Source organism: Vombatus ursinus, unplaced genomic scaffold, assembly GCF_900497805.2.
Source record: "Vombatus ursinus unplaced genomic scaffold, bare-nosed wombat genome assembly UNPS02010548.1, whole genome shotgun sequence".
NCBI classification, from domain to species: Eukaryota; Metazoa; Chordata; class Mammalia; order Diprotodontia; family Vombatidae; genus Vombatus; species Vombatus ursinus.
Window position 1 is genome coordinate 16,256,712 of NW_020950326.1, and position 16,194 is coordinate 16,272,905.

Genomic DNA, 16,194 nt, shown 5'->3' on the forward strand with positions numbered 1-16,194 from the left:
GTTTTCCTGGACTGTCACCGCTTGGTTATAAATCTCTTACAAATCACAACTCACAAACAGAAAACTCTATTAAAAAACTGAGGCCATGGCATCACTGTTTTACTCAAGTTTGGCTTCCTGGAATGAATACAAATTTCAGATGGGGACTATTTTCTCATTAGGTGAAACCATAAATAAAAATAAAGCATTTCTCCTGACCTTGGCCTTGTGTGCTGGCATATCTGCTTTGTAAAAGAAAGATAGTCTTGTGTCCAGGAGTACTGAAGGAGCTATAGAAGCTTATTTTCAATTAGTTGCCCAATTACGTGGAACCTGGGGGTGTCATCTCTGTTGTGCCCTCTGTAAAATGAATGTCAAGCTCTTTGAGATGTTGAAATGGAATTTCTAATAAAGGATGATGCTATTCTCTCTAGAAGATTCTCCCATAACAATAGATAATGATCTTTACCAAGAAGTCTTTCTTTTAGCTTTATTTTCTTGCCTGGGGTCTAAATGGTAAATCCAGAGTATTTACTTGGGATCTTACAGCAATGATGTGCTATAAAAAGATACAAGATGCTCATGTACAAAAACCTCACTGAGTCCTTTATTAATGTTTGGAGATGTATGGAGTACATACAATTAACAGCATCACACCAGCTACAAGAAGTACTGTCTCGAGGATGTACTTCAAAACAAGGATCCCAGAGCACCAATGGTGTTGCCTGCCCTGAACCACCACAAAAAAACCAACTTGGACACACACAGGACAAACAATACCACAAAATCACTTTGAAATGGTTCTTTTAAAAAATAACAAGAGCTAGAAGTTCAAAACCACTTAAAATTTGAAATGTGGCAGCTCCCTCAGTGGCATGGCACTGGCTGTAAAAGGCTAGTTTGGACGTGGAAGGTCAGAAACAAGAACTGACTGGGAGGACTGGAAGAGGTTTCATGTTCTTGTGGAGACAGATATATCAGATGGTCCAAGTGGATGTTTTCAGTCCAGGATCTGTACATTTCCTGTAGGAATCCACTGGGTAAATAGAGTTTGTAAAATGGAAGGCTGAGAAATGCCTGCCACCCAGCTGTGTCACTAATTCCAATTAGTAAGCACTGACACATCAGAGGGCTATAAACAAATATGATCACAAAGCAAGTTTAAAAGGGACAAGGCTGAAATTAAGTTTTTGGTTCATTATGCCAGGTCGACAACGATCCTTTTTAGTCACTGGGCGCTGTGGGTCCCTTCGGCTGTCTTTTGTGTACTCTGGATATCTTCCTTTATTTTAATTTTCCATTTTGGAAAAAAACAAAACAAAACAAAAAATCAAAACCCCCAACACCATTCTCCACAGAGTCCTGCTTCCCCTTAGTCTAGACTTTTTCCTTCCTCTTTAATTTCGACACTTTCTTGACAGTTCCGTTCTTGTTTAGAAGTTTTAGGACTCGTTCCTTGTGATCTAAAACCTTGAGCATGGAGTCTCTGGCTTCACTAATTTGATCCATCACCAGTTTACATCTCTGCATATTTCCCTGTAACAGAAGATAGCACCATTCAGTTATCATGAAAGACTTTTAATAAATTTTTTAAAAAATCATATTTCTGATCATACTTTTCAGCAAAGTAGACTGTTAATGTTAAAAAAAAAATATTACTTTGTTGGTAATGTAATTTAAGATTGACAATGAATTTTTTCCCCCTAAAATTACCAAGGGGATAGCTAAGGCTAATAAGCTGATGCATATGCTTGAAAGATGAGGCCAGGGCTCATACCTGTATCAGTTCATTTATTCGGTGTAGATCATCATCAGTTGCTGCCTTTTTCTTAGGGATAATACCTTCCTGTAAAGTGGTGAGTCGTTCATAAACATCATGCTCCAGATTTGTCTGAAATAAATAGGAATAAGCACAACTAACTATAACTTACTGTGATCCTTTAGTCTTTATCTTAAACAAGAAAGGCAGCATGGTATAGTGGAGAGAGCTAGCCTCAGAGTCAAAAGTCCTGTGTTCAAATTTTGCTACTAATGTATACTGATGGTGTGACCCTAGGCAAGTCATTTCATTTCTTGGTATTTTGGGCAACTCCCCACACCCAAAAAACCAAAACAAAACAAAAAAATCTGAGCAAAAACAACTGTGCTACAATTCTAGTCAGTCCCTTTGACCAGCTTTGCAAGTAAGTCTAAGAACTATTCAGGCAATCATTTTTTCCACTAGTCTTCCATCCCTTCCAGGATGTGAATAAATTATCAGACTAATATAATTTTTTGCTGTTTGTAAGGATATCTTTCATACACTGGCCCAAATTCCTATTTCTTCTTGTTAAAAGGCAAACTCTTCCCTAGAAAACTGCTTTACTGGTTATGGCTTTGCTCTTTTAGAATGCTTCTAAATAGATTGGTCTAAACAGATCTCTCCAGATAACCACTACTCTAAGATAGAAAAACTTAATCTAATGTTCCAAATATTTTGGACAATTTGGACAAGCAGAAGTTATTTTCTGATCCTGGGATAAATATTAACCATTCTGACAATACGCTACCTCAAATGCTAAAATTTCAGAAGTTCTTCATAACAATGTGTTTTCCTTATACATGGTCAGCTGGCTTGTCAAAGGGCTGTAATGTCTAATTTCCTTTCTCCATGGCTCAGTCAAGCTGCTGAAACTTTTTACTTACCAACTGTAGCAACTGGGCAGCACAGAGATGAACTTTCCAACCTTGGGCTCGGCAAGATACTCCTTTCTGATTGGCTATTTCTTGCAGCATGGCTTTCTTCTCCTCTGGAATCATATGAATATATACTTGAGTCTATTCATTTAAATAATAAAAGCTAAAATCACCAATGTCTGTCTTCAAAGTAGTTCCTCTCCTCTCATTTTATTCAAGGACCCATAAAAACGGAACAAAAACCTCTTTCCTCACTTTAAGAGCTGAGAATGCTTTAAAAATGTTAAAAAAAAATTTTAACCTGTTTATACTCAAAGACCTTTTAAAACTGGTAGATTTCTAGTTATTTTTTTTATTATGAATGTGAACAAACATCAACAAGAATGTTTCCATATTCAAAGAACAGAAAAAAAGAGATCAAATATGAAACTATGAATCTTTGTTACATATAGCTTTTAAAAGAAAGTACATATTAAATTTAACAAGGTATTACCAACATTGGCCTCCCAGTGTGCATTTTTAAAACGTAGTATAGAAATCCTTTTTTTCTTTTCATTACTATCATCAAACTCTCCACCATTTTTCTTCCTCTCTCTCCAGCCGATGAAAAGCCCTCCCTTGGAGTCAAGCTAAACAAATCCACACCCTGGTCTGTCTGAACATAAAAGTTCCTCATTTTGTACCTCTAGTCTTTTAAATCACCTCTCTGCTAGAAGGTAGAAAGCTGAATCATTATCAGTTTTTGGAAATCATTATTTATCTTGGATTGCTCAACGTACTTAAGTCCTTCAGAGTTGTTTTCCTTTACAACATTAAAATCACTGTATAAATTGTTCTCCTGGTTCTACCCATTTTATTCAGTGTCAGTTCATACAAGTCTTTTCAGGTTGCTGTAAATCTGTCCCTTTGATCATTTTTTATAGCACAACAGCATGCCATTCCATTCTCCTGCACTCGAGGTGTCAAACTCCTATAGGCAAGTGGCCTGAACCAGATGAAAATGTGATGGGGAAATGTTTAACAAAATAAATAAAAATACAATCCAACATAATATTAATCTGTGTTTTTCTAAATCAATATGCTACTGGCAAGGATCCCTTTCTATTTCAGTTTGACACCACTGCTCTACAGTAATTTGTTCTGCCCTTCCCTAGTCAATGGGTATCACATTTTATCCAGTTTTGTGCCATAACAAAAAGCAATGCTATAATTTTTTTTTTTAATATAGACATCCTTTCCCTCTGTCTCTGATCTCTTTGGGGTATGTATCAGTTAGTGCTACTTCTGGGTCAAAGGGTTTAGTGAGTTTTTGGGTACAGCTTCATATTGTTGTCCAGAATTGTTGGACTAATTTGTAGCTCCAATTGCCCCTTCAAATAAGTGTAATTTTACTTAACTGAGATATTTACCAAATGCTTAGCACAGTACCTGGAACACAGTAGGCACTATATAAATGCTTATTCTGTCCCCTCCCCCTTTTGTTATCTTTGAGTGTGTAGTAGGATCTCAGAGTTGCTTTAATCTGCATTTCTCTTACTGAATAAATGAAAAAGCATTTATTAAGTTATTACTACATGCAAAATACTTTGCTAAGTTGTGGGAGTACAAAGAGAAAAGAATCTGCTCCCTAAAGAGTTTGCTTTCTAATGGGAGGGATAACATATACACAAGGTTTCAGCTGCAAATAAAAGGCCTCATGATCATTATTAGTGATCTGGAACACTTCATCATATGATTGTAATATAGTAATATGGTTGATAATGCCCTGTTCATACCCTTTGACTATTTACCTAATGGGGAGTAGCTCTTGTCTTATATATTTATCAGTTCCTCATGTATCTTAGTTATGAAACCTTTATTAGAAAAATCTGTTACAAAAGATATTTTCCTTAATTAAACGTTTCACTTCCAGTTCTAAATAAATTGCTTTTGTTTGTACAAAAACTTATCTTATATAACCAAAAGTGTCCATTTTATTTCCCATGATCTTCTTTATCCCTTATCTGGTCAGGAATTCTCCCTGATTCATAATATCTCCTTCCTCTTTCCTCTGATAGGTTTATGATATAGCTTTTATATCCAGGTCAGCTATCCAATTTTGGCTTGAGGTACATGCTGTGAAATGTTAGTCTAAGTTTAATTTCTCCCAGACTGCTTTCCAATCTTCCCAGGGGTTTTACTTGTTTTTAAATCTAATAGCAAAATCTTTACTGCAGCTGTTGTTGTCACTGGGTTCACTGACAATTATGCTACTATGTTTGATTGTGTCTGGTTCTCATGCACCTAGTCTGGTCTATGAATCCCCCGCCCTCAGCATGCTGCTTGTCCTTCAAGTTAAGTTTGGTCTTCCCTGATCCCCTCCCCACATTACTACTGTCTGCTTCTCAGGGTACATCTTGTACACCCCCCAGCCGAATGCAGGCTCCTTAAGGGCAAGGAATATTTAGCTGTTTTCTTTGTCGTCCCCATCATCAAGCCCCTTATGTAGTGGATGCTTAATAAATGCTTGTAGAATTGAATTAAATATAAGCTCATCCCTAAAATATCTAGGCTATGTAAAATAAATATGATGACATTTTGTTTTAAAGACCGAGAAACATAAGCCAATAAATTTAAGCCATGAGTATCCAGATCAAAGCTTTAAGGTTCCTGACGTCCCAAGTTACAGTCACACTGCCCTTTTTTGAGGAGTCCCAATGAGTAAATTGGGATAAATTAGTAAATCTATTAAAAGGGGCAGGTAGGTGACATAGTGGATTGAGTGCCAGGCCTGGAGTCAGGAAGAACTGGGTTCAAATCTGGCCTCAAACACCTTACTAGCTGTGTGACTCTGGGCAAGTCACTTAACCTCATTTACTTCAGTTTCCTTATCTGTAAAATGAGCTGGAGAAGGAAATGGCAAACCATTCCATTTCTTTGCCAAGAAAACCCCAAATGGGATCATAGAGAGTCAAATATGACTGAAATGACCGAACAATAAGTAAATCAGAACTCTACAACGAAAGATTTCAAGTCAGTGCTGATGCCATTAGCTGCCCATCCTGCAGTCTGCATGGACTCTGAACAGGAAAGAAGGCCCAGCTCATCCTGGCAGCTGCTATTTTCCTGGCTCCCCTCACGGACTTCACTACCAGTACCCCTTCTTACCCAACATTATACCTGAATGATCTATGGACTAGTACAGGCTTAAGGGGAAATTACTTGAAAAAGGAACTTTTATGCCTTCTTGGTGTTTGATAAATTTGATGAGATTTCTGTTGATAGGTGTTTCATGTATGTGTGTATATATATATATATATATAAATAGATATATAGAGATATATATGTATTTTTTCCCCAGTCCTTTAAACCATTGTTATTACATTAGAGCCTCACTATAATACTGTCTTCAAGGCCCAGGATATGGGATCATGTTATATATACCAACTTATTATAGGGACCAAGATATAAACCTGTCAAACTAAACTATAAACTACAGTAGCTAGGAACAACTGCAGCCTACTTAAATGCTTGAAATCATAAATCAGACAACTGTAGGCAAAAATGGCTGACACCTATCAAAATAGCAAAGATGATTTAAAAACAGGAGGGGGCTGACACTAGACCTGCAGTTTCATCAATGGAGAGAGCTTCCAGTGAAGACTTCCACCTAATGTACCACATTGGCTACCAGAATGTCAAAGAAAACCCTGGAAAACTTCAGTGACAACCAGTGATCTCTGAGGACTGCAGGTGAAGTACACCTTCTCGCTTTCCTCTTGGACCAGAGAGGAAGTCGACTATTGTTGTGTAATGAGGTTTACCTTACCAGGCCAGGCCAGTGTGTTGACTTATTTTGCTTCACTGTACTTTTTTGTTACAAAAGAGAGTTCTGGAGAAGGGGAAGAGGACTCACTGATAAATGACAGCAATTTTTTTTTGAAACAGCATCAATAAAACATTTTCCAAAAAGTAACTCATGGCTTACATACAAAAAGCCAGAAGTTTTGTTTTCCACAAGACCATTCTGCTACTTCCAATGTGGCTATGCTTTGGTGCCCATTAGGAAACACCTGTATTTGAAAGGATTCAAAAGTTCACTTTCTTTAAAGGACTTTCTTACCTTTGACTCTGACATCACTGTACCTCTGGAAGTGATGATAAGCAGCTTTCCAGGGGTTCCGGTAATGTCGGAGTAGAGTAATGGGAGGTCTTGGACGTACAGGGACATACCTCACACCTTCTTCATCTATGAAAAGGGAAAGAAAGATAAAATAGGCAATGAGTCATACATCTGATTTTCCTACCCAATTTAAACTATATCCAGCTTCATAATTTAAAATCTCAAGTGTACATGACTGACTTGAGAAAAGCAGAAAAAAAAATAATGCTTCAATTGAGATCTACTTCCAAAAGCCACAATTACCTATATATTCCTTGGGAGGAGACTTGCGTTTCTCAGCCTTTACTAGCAAACTCTTAGGAGTAGACTTTTCATCATCAGTACTATTTGTCTCCATCATGTCACCTTCCTCTGTTGAAATCACATGCTGTTGCTTTCGTGGTTTTTTCCTTGGAGAGGCACCAGGTGGCAAATCACTTGCAGGCATCGACAGGTTGTTGGCCAGCAGTGCAAGAGAGGGAGACACAGTGTTGGTTGTTAATGGAGGAACTGCTGAGAGAAGAGAGAAAACACAAAGTCTATGAAAAAACAATTGCAGTAAGAGACTGCATTTGATTTGTGATAGGGTAAAAATAGGACTTCTCTCTATTAATGTTACCTAAAAGAAGGGTCCCCTAAGTTCATATGGTGACTAACATAAAGATGGTGATAAAACACTTAGTCCATAAAACCTCACTGCCTTATTCCTATCTTATTAGATAGTATCTCTGTCAGTCAGAAATTGGAAACCTAGAGTACAAAAAGGTTAAGTGATTTGCCTAATGCCACAGAGTAAGTCAGTAGTGAAGCCAAGAAAAACTGAAATCGTGACCTCTAGCCAACCCAGGTCACCCACGCTGCCTTTCAAAAGAAACTATTCTGCAACTTCCTGGAAAATGTCAGTGGTGAAAAAGAGTGCAGTTGGAAGGATAATGGGAAAACAAAACATTTTAGTAAGCACAGAATCAAGAATCCTTTCTTCAGTAACATACGTTATAAAAATTCTTAACTAGCCTCTTCAAATTAAATGGGGCAAGAATCTTAAATATCCCTCAGCTGTCCGTATATTTCCTTGATAGATACTGAAGAAAAATGCATTATATAAGCTATTGGTAGCAGTGCCTTGTAGAAAGCAGAAAAATAAAGTGTTTAAAAAAAAAGTTGTTTGCACTGACTTTCCTTACTAATGAAAGAAGACTGCTCTCACCTGTCAATCAAAGTCTCCCAGTTTTAGTCTTCAAAAAGAAATTTACCTGCTTACATTTACTAAAACCAGTCTTACAATACAGTGGGTGGTACAAAAGCTCTAACAGGAATGAACTCTGAAAAGAGGAGCTCTTTGTAGCAATTATTTTAAATGGGCCACCAGAGTTCCAGCTTTAGCAACATGGTGATAGGCAAAAGGACATTCTTAAAGGAAAAAGAAACTGATGAGAGAAAATATTTCTTTGCATGAACTTACCAGAAACAGGACGCATTATATCCATAGGTTCTACTTCTTCTTTAATTTTTATCTCTGGCACCGCGGGCCCCATTACAGTGGAAAGGCTGCCACCCACCGCTGATGATGCAGGAGGAGCAGCTGCAATAGTGGTGATGGGTGGCGTGACAGGAACTGCTCCCGGAATTGTTGACAGGGCTACTGATGGTTGTGAGGGGGGACTGGTTGCTGCAATGATAGTTGGGATGGCAGGTGGTGGCTGTTGAGAGGTGGGCTGCACAGCAATGGTGGGCTGATCACTACTCTGATTGGACACAGCCTCCACAGACATAGTGACTGGTGTGGCCATAGATACATGGATTTCTGGCTTAGGTTTGGCACTGAAACATAAAAACAAAACATTATCAAGTTGGTTTTAGCTAGTAATCTCCTAGAGAGGGAGGAGCTCTGAATAATTCATTTTGTGAAGCACCCAAAATAATACCTTGTGCAATTAGGTACTCTATTCATTGATTTTAAACTACATCAGAATAAATGATATACTATTTCCAAGGTGAACTTTATGGCAATATTTTTAAAAATTCGTTTGAAACCTCCAAAGTCTAAGAGAACAGTGACTCAAAAATGTCACTTCACATTAATTTTTAAATCGTCACTTGTCTTGTTTATACTTTATTCACTGTTTCTACATGAAAAGTATTTGTAAATCAAATCATTTTTGTTACAAAGGATGTAAAACCTAAGATAGGATTCAAGCCTGCCCAGCTATGTTCCATTAACTTTTCATTTGAAAACCATGAATATTATTCTCAAATTTGGAAGAAGAAAAGCATGCACACAGGTCCAAATATTTCTCATTAGGAAAAGACAAAAACAAGAAGAAACTAGAGAACCACCACAGAAAGAGAATGAGTACAAAAAAGATCTTCAGTACTCTAAAAGTAAAAAAGTAACAGTGAAAGAAAATAATTTATTAATCTTTTTGAAGTCTACAACAGAGGGCTATAGACATCACTAAGAATATATTACGGATGCCAGCAATGAAAGATATCTATTGGAATGGAGGAGGGGTCATGTGGCTTTAATACAACCAAGAAGCAACTAAGGCTATAATTGATAGCCTTTCATTGTTTCTCTCCAAATGCATCACTTCCCCCTTTTTCCTTTCTTTCTTCCCCCTCTTTCTTTCCCCTTCCTTAGCTCATGCTTCCGGACTGCCTGTACCTTCTTGGGTCACCACTGAGCCTGTCTGACGGCATTAAGGGTTAAAAGCTTGTTGACTACTTTGCTAGAACTAGTAGCGGCATCTTGTGTATCAGACAAAAATGCATTTAAGAAAAGAAAGACTCTCATTCTTAAGTTATTTCTTACCACAAAGTAGTGCCCTAATATAATTTTTGTTGTAAAATGTTAAAATGTTTAGTTCCTCACACTCCATTGCATATAGTTCTCTATTCACTCTTATTAGTAGAAGATGGCTAAGTAATACTAGTCACATTCAAATCAGGCCTTACCCCGAAGGTCTGGGTGACCCAGATGTACTCCTTATGGAGCTTTCTACTCGAGGACTAGTGACTTCAGGTGGCTGAGGAGGAATGAGGCTCTTCCGGACTGCCATTCTGAAACAGAAACAACCTTGAAAAATAGCTCCAGATAAAGAACATTAAACACTGACAATTACATGATGCCTTCTACCTGTCATATATTGGAGCACTCATCATAATGGCTAAAATACTACCCTCACTTTGTGTTTGTGTTAGTATCATTATTTCACTATGGATTTAGTCTTGAAATGAAAAAATCCAGTATACTAAAAGAAGTAGCTCCTAAAGTGTTGTAAGCATCCTTGGCAAACCCTTTTCTCCTCTAGAGAAGGTTCTCAATGGTTCAAGACGCCAACAATACATAACTCTCAAATTAAAGCTGTGATAGCTACTTCATTTCCTAAAAAGTGACTAGAATTAGAAAACGATCATTTTACCCTTCCAAATTGTCACTTTAATAGTGCCCACCACTCTAAAAATGAAAAGTCAGTGCAGAGGTTCATAGGACAATACAACATATCAGTGTTAAATCATAAACACTTTTTTATCCAGAATGAACAACTTTTTTATATGAAAGAAAAACAGACTGTGGTCACTAACAACAAAGATACCTCTCTAGAAAAGAGTGCATAGTAAATTCCAGTACTACTCTAAGAATTCAATCCTGAGAGAAGCCATGGAAGCCCATGTACAAACCCCCATAAAAATAATGGACTTTTCATTCTACAATCTCTAGGGCCAAGTTTTTGGGAGAAAATAAAAACACTACTTCATAATGACCAATCTAATGATTCACCCTTGTCGTTAGCAATGGAGAGGTACTAATCACTACATTTTTTTTTCTGGAACAGCTATGTTCTAAATTAAGTGTCTTGCATTGTTTTACAAGGTTGGGGGCCTCCTCACCCATCGGTGGCTGGCTTCTTTCGGAGGATGCTTGGCCGAGGGGACGAGCCTTGGGCTGGCGCGCTCGTGCTGGCACTCTGGCTGTGGGTCTGCACCACGGTGGTAGCTGCTGGAGTGGCATTAAATGTATTGCTAATAGGATTGGCTACAATTGTGGCTCCATCTGCCAACACCACTGCTGGGAGGACAGAAGGGAATATGGACAAGACGAGAGGGGAAAAAAAGAAAAATTATTCAAACTCCTTGAGTGGAAGAGAGCATTTTCAACATGGTTTCTTTTCCTCAAAGATCATAAAAAAAAAAAAAACCCAACCCTTCAGAGTCTGTGCACTCTAGTGCTTGTCACAACAGCCCAGCTTTTTAGGGTTGGTAGCATTGTGCTTTAGTTAGACAGACTCACAATAGAGGGAAAAAATGATTTAATAAAATCATGAGTGATTAATAATAATGGTAATACATTCTCCATTACACATATATTCCTTGACTATTTATGACATCTTTTCATGTATATTATTTCAATGACCTGCATAATGAGCATGGGAGAGAAATGACAAGTGTTCTGCATTTTATAGATGAGGAAACAGAGGGCTAAGAAAAGTTAAGTGACTTCCTCAAAAATACACACTAGGGAAAGGTGGCCAGGACTGCACTCTAGGCTAGTAATTCTAAGGTCAAGGGCTTTCCCCACCATAATATAATGCCTTACAATCAAAAATTTTCTTCCTTCTCGATTTATTTTGGGCATTTTATAAGCCCATGACTTCCACATTATGAGATTCTATGGTCATATGGTCTATTACTAGGTCTAAAGAACACAATTATAACGATGTTGCTGTGATGGAAGAAATACAAAACTATCATGTTTGAGTTCAAATTGTAATTACCTAAGGCTTATTGCCCTATCCTCAACCAGAAAAAAATGTTTTTTTTAAAAACATAGTCAAAATGTTGGCAAGAATTTGACCATGCTTAATTGATAAAATAGGGATTCATGAAGACACTTAAAGTGAATTCCCAAAGCAAATACTTTAATATATAATTAAGCTTTATGTAGGAAAGAAAACTTAGGATAGTGAAAAGGACATTAGACTTCAAAAGAAATCTCCGTTCTATTCCTAGATCTTGGCCTTGGACAAAATCATCTAATCTCTAAACCTTAATTTTGTCTTCTGTAAAATGGGGATAATACTTACAAATTTAAAGGACTTATGATTGGCTTGTGGTATAAAACAAACATGGCAAACGATGATACCTGACTAAGAAGCCAATTCTGAGGTTTAGTAGTTGTTAAAATTCTGAAGTTAAAAATTCTGTTCTTTATACTATACAGAGGCATCAAGGTAGAGGATAGACCTGTCCTTTGAGCCAGGAGGACCTGGATTCAAGTGTTGCCTCTGATACATACTTGCTGGGTAAACCTGGAAAAGTCTTTGCCCCAGGCAGGCAATTCTCTAAGATGGATGCGGTAATAAATGCTGAGCTATCTGCACTGACTGGGAAAGTTTCTCCCTGGGAGTTCCCTGTACTGATGAAACTGGTAAGTTCAGTTTAAAATAAAGGTTGTCAGGGGCAGCTAGGTGGCACAGTGGAGACAGCACTGGCCCTGGAGTCAGGAGGACCTGAGTTCAAATCCAGCCTCAGACATTTGACACTTACTAGCTGTGTGACCCTGGGCAAGTCACTTAACCCCATTGCCTAGCAAAATAAAATAAAGGTTGTCAATAACCTAAAAGACAATCTTCTTGAATTCAGAGAAATAAGGGGAAGATATGAACCAATACAAGATGAAATCAATAGAATAACATGCAAAAACTCCAAGAATGTGAAGGAAAAGCTCATTAAAAGGAAATGCTGACTGAAAAGCCAACAATGGCCAATACAATGGAAGTAGCAATGAACAATAATGAAACACACCTTCCCCCTCCCATTAGTGGAGGTGGGGGACTACCAGGGCAGAATGCTGCATGCATCTTTAGAAATGGTCACTCTTATCGGGTGGTTTTTTCTGTTCCAAGAAAATGTTCAATTTCAGGGGAGAAGGCAGAAAAAGCTCATTTAAAAGCTGCACTGCCTTTTTTCGTCATTAATTTCAATTATATAATTTCATAATTTATGTATAATTACATAATTTCAATTATAGATATACAAATATATAAACTGAAAAAAATCTCTACATGCCTTATAATTATAACATTTACTCCCTTTCTATAGCTTATTTGTACATTCATTTTTGCTTATGTATATATTGTTCCTTTTATATGGTCCTAGTCAGTATATACACTATATTTCTGGTTCTGCTTTCTTTCCTTTATATTCAAGTGGTTTTTAAAATACTTCTCATTTTTGTAATTTTTAAATGTCACTGTAATATATTATGTTAATATATTACAGTTCACTCAGTCACCCTCTGTCAGATACTTAGACTGTTTTCATTACTTGGAAATTTCTATGAAAACTATGAGCATGTATTTTTCTAGAGTTCTTTTTTTTCCCCCTCTTCATGAAAATACTCAAGGTATTTTTTCAACATGTAATTATTGAGTCAGAGAGTAAGCATGATTATTTTTATGCCTCTTATATTGCCATTCTGCCCTCTAAGAAGATTCTACCAACTGGAAATCCCACTACCAGTGCATGACATAATGATTTAATCACCAGTACATTAATATTGAGTTTTCTCACTTTTAAGTATTTTTGTCATCTGGTGATTGTTAAGTGTCACTTCAAAGGTATTTCAATTTATGTTGTTTTTTTTTTTCCCTGATTTGGAGTAAGGTTGAGTAAGTTCTCAAGTGGAATAATAAATCTATTCTCTATTGTAAACTATTTATAGCCTTTGCTGGCACTGAGTGGCTGGGTCCTTTTAATAAAGTTTATTATCAATTTCATATTTTTAGCAGTTATATTTGCAGAAATTATTATTATTTTTTTTATATGAGGCAATTGGGGTTGAGTGATTTGCCCAGAGTCACATAGCTAGTGAGTGTTATGTGTCTGAAGCTGGATTTACACTCAGGTCCTCCTGACTCCAGGGTCGGTGCTCTATTCAATGTGCCACCTAGCTGCCCCTGCAGAAATTATTTTTACTCAGTTTTTCATTTTGTTATATTTTTGTAGTGTTGAATTCAGTAAATGTGTACATATAACCTTGTCTCAAATAACTTCTACTTGCTATTTTATCTGCCTTCTACAACTGAGGCAAATATCATTCTCCTTCCTTTTACCCTTTATAGTCTAATTTCTTATAATTTTATGATCCAGTTGGAATTTGTGGTAATTTAAAAAAAAATAGATCAGACATTACAAATTAATATTCTGTATTCAGTGTAATTTACTCATTTCCAAAAAATGCTTGTTCTACTTACCATTCTTTGTTAGATAAAGACTATCTTCCCAGAAAGCAAAGCTAAATGAAAAAATGCCTTATAATCAAACAGCTAAATCAGAGTACAGTTTATCTGCCCTTTGAATAGTGCTAGAAAACTCAGTTACCTGAAGTCTTAGTTTCACTCTGAGGTTGCTGAGCACCTATTGGTGCAGGCTGAAGTCCTTGTGTATTGATTGGTGTTGCTGAGTGGATCCCCTGTGTTCCGATTGGTGCTGGCTGGATTCCCTGTGTTCCAATTGGTGCAGGCTGGATCCCTTGTGTATTGATAGGTGCTGGCTGGATGCCTTGGATATGACGAGCATGAGATGCATCGACTGTCATCAGTTGCATGGGATTTAGGTGCACTGTAGAGGCCACCCCAACGCCTGTCTGAGCTGTGATGGCAGAGTTCGGTGCCTGAGCTGAAACTTTAGTACCACAATACTGTCACTACACAAAATGAAAGGGCCTACCAATATATATTTTTGAAAGACTTCACAAAAAAACAAAAAAATCCTGGCTGTTCCCTCTCAGTCTATCATAGTGGAGTCAGGAAACCTGGATTTGAATCCCACCTTAAACTTATACTTTTCTTGTTCAATCATTTTTTTCAGTTATGTCTGACTCTTCATGATCCCATTTGGGGTTTTCTTGGCAAAGATACTGGAGTGGTTTGCTGTTTCCTTCTCCAGTTCATTTTACAGATGAGGAAACTAAGGCAAAAAGGGTTAAGTGACTTGCTCAGGATCACCCAGCTAGTAAATGTCTGAGTTCAGATTTGAACTCCTGACTGCAGGCCTGGCACTCTATCCACTGTACCACCTAGTTGCCTCAAACTCATACTAGCTGTAGCTAAATAATTTATCCCCATTTTGTAGACAGAGAAACTAAAGGTCTGAGAGGTTATTAATACTTGTATTGCCTACTTGATAGGGCTGTTGTGATAAAAGTACTTTGCTACCAACCTTCAAGTGCTATATAAATGTGAGTTATTATTAATGCAATATTTCAAACCATCATTTAGGCAAGTGACTTATTAAGGAAATGATAAAAAGATTTAAAAGACGAAATTATGGGTTTCACTGTAGGACCTTTGAGTTAAAAACAAAAAAAGACACTTGTAATAGAATTCGAAAAATTGGCTAAATACTACTCCAACATATGATAACAATAGCAACAACAATAATAATATCATTTATATAGAGCTTTAAGGTTTGTAAAATGTTTTAGATATGTTAATTTTATTTGATTTTCATAACAATCTTGTGAGCTAGGTGTTATTAATATTTCTGTTATACAGATGGGGAGACTGAAGGAGGTTAAATGACTAGCCCAAGGCCAAACAGCTAGTTAAGTATCTGAGGTAGGACTGGAATTCAGGTCTTCTTGACTCCAGGTCCAGCACTCTATTCCCTGTACCACCTAGCTGCCACATATATAAAAAGACCAAACAGTACTTGTTTTTTTCAGAATGATAAAGGTAATGAAATATTAGAAATCAACCATCCAAAATGCTCTTGTTGATACTCATCACAGGTTCCTATGAATATAAATTTTAAATTGTGTTTTAAAAGACTATAGAGTACATACTTGTGGGTTTCTATCTTTTTAAAACAAACCTCTCTGACACCCTCCCCCCCAAAAAAACCCTCCAAACACTTGCAACTTTTAGGGGGAAAATAAGTAGTAAGGATGGCAGTATTTCCTAGGAGCAACCAAGTTTTTCCACTGACTATTTAATTAAATACACAACTTTTCGAATTTCTAGTATGATTAGCCATGAAGTAGAAGCAGGCCTGGTCCTTGAGGCACACAATTTAACTGCAGAATGGCAAATGAAATTGTAGTCATTGTTCACAACCCCTTGATGGGCACTCTTAGACCTGAATTTATTTGTGTGAAGAGGAGAGAAAAGCAGGCATCTGAGGTTCAGGAATTCTCATATATGAATTGCTATTATGGGCAGGAACAGGAAAAGAAAAGTTTTTTCAAATTTTTGAGGTTTCTTGGGTGATGAAAATCACTACTAAGTACATTCACCAAGGAGGTCAAAGATGATGAAAAGATCTCATATACATAAAAATATTTATAGCATCTTTTGTTGTGTCAAGTAATTAGAAACAAGTTGGGTGCACAACCC

The 16,194-nt window shown here is 37.1% G+C and overlaps 1 protein-coding gene across 3 annotated transcripts in view; it reads right to left on the reverse strand.

The window, feature by feature from the left end:
• Positions 1-564: 564 nt before the first annotated feature.
• Positions 565-16,194, reverse strand: part of SAP130 (Sin3A associated protein 130) — a 51,040-nt gene continuing 35,410 nt past the window's right edge. The window contains exons 13-21 of one of the 3 annotated variants that reach the window (XM_027854687.1): positions 14,180-14,482; positions 10,688-10,862; positions 9,752-9,856; positions 8,259-8,617; positions 7,061-7,309; positions 6,758-6,883; positions 2,665-2,768; positions 1,757-1,870; positions 565-1,515 (exon numbers count right to left, since the gene is read on the reverse strand). In XM_027854687.1, the coding sequence (XP_027710488.1) occupies positions 1,357-1,515; positions 1,757-1,870; positions 2,665-2,768; positions 6,758-6,883; positions 7,061-7,309; positions 8,259-8,617; positions 9,752-9,856; positions 10,688-10,862; positions 14,180-14,482 (1,694 nt within the window). In that variant the 3' untranslated portion in view covers positions 565-1,356. Of the gene's footprint in view, positions 1,516-1,756; positions 1,871-2,664; positions 2,769-6,757; positions 6,884-7,060; positions 7,310-8,258; positions 8,618-9,751; positions 9,857-10,687; positions 10,866-14,179; positions 14,483-16,194 lie in introns of all 3 variants that reach the window. The other 2 variants (XM_027854686.1, XM_027854685.1) reach the window with 2 other exon arrangements.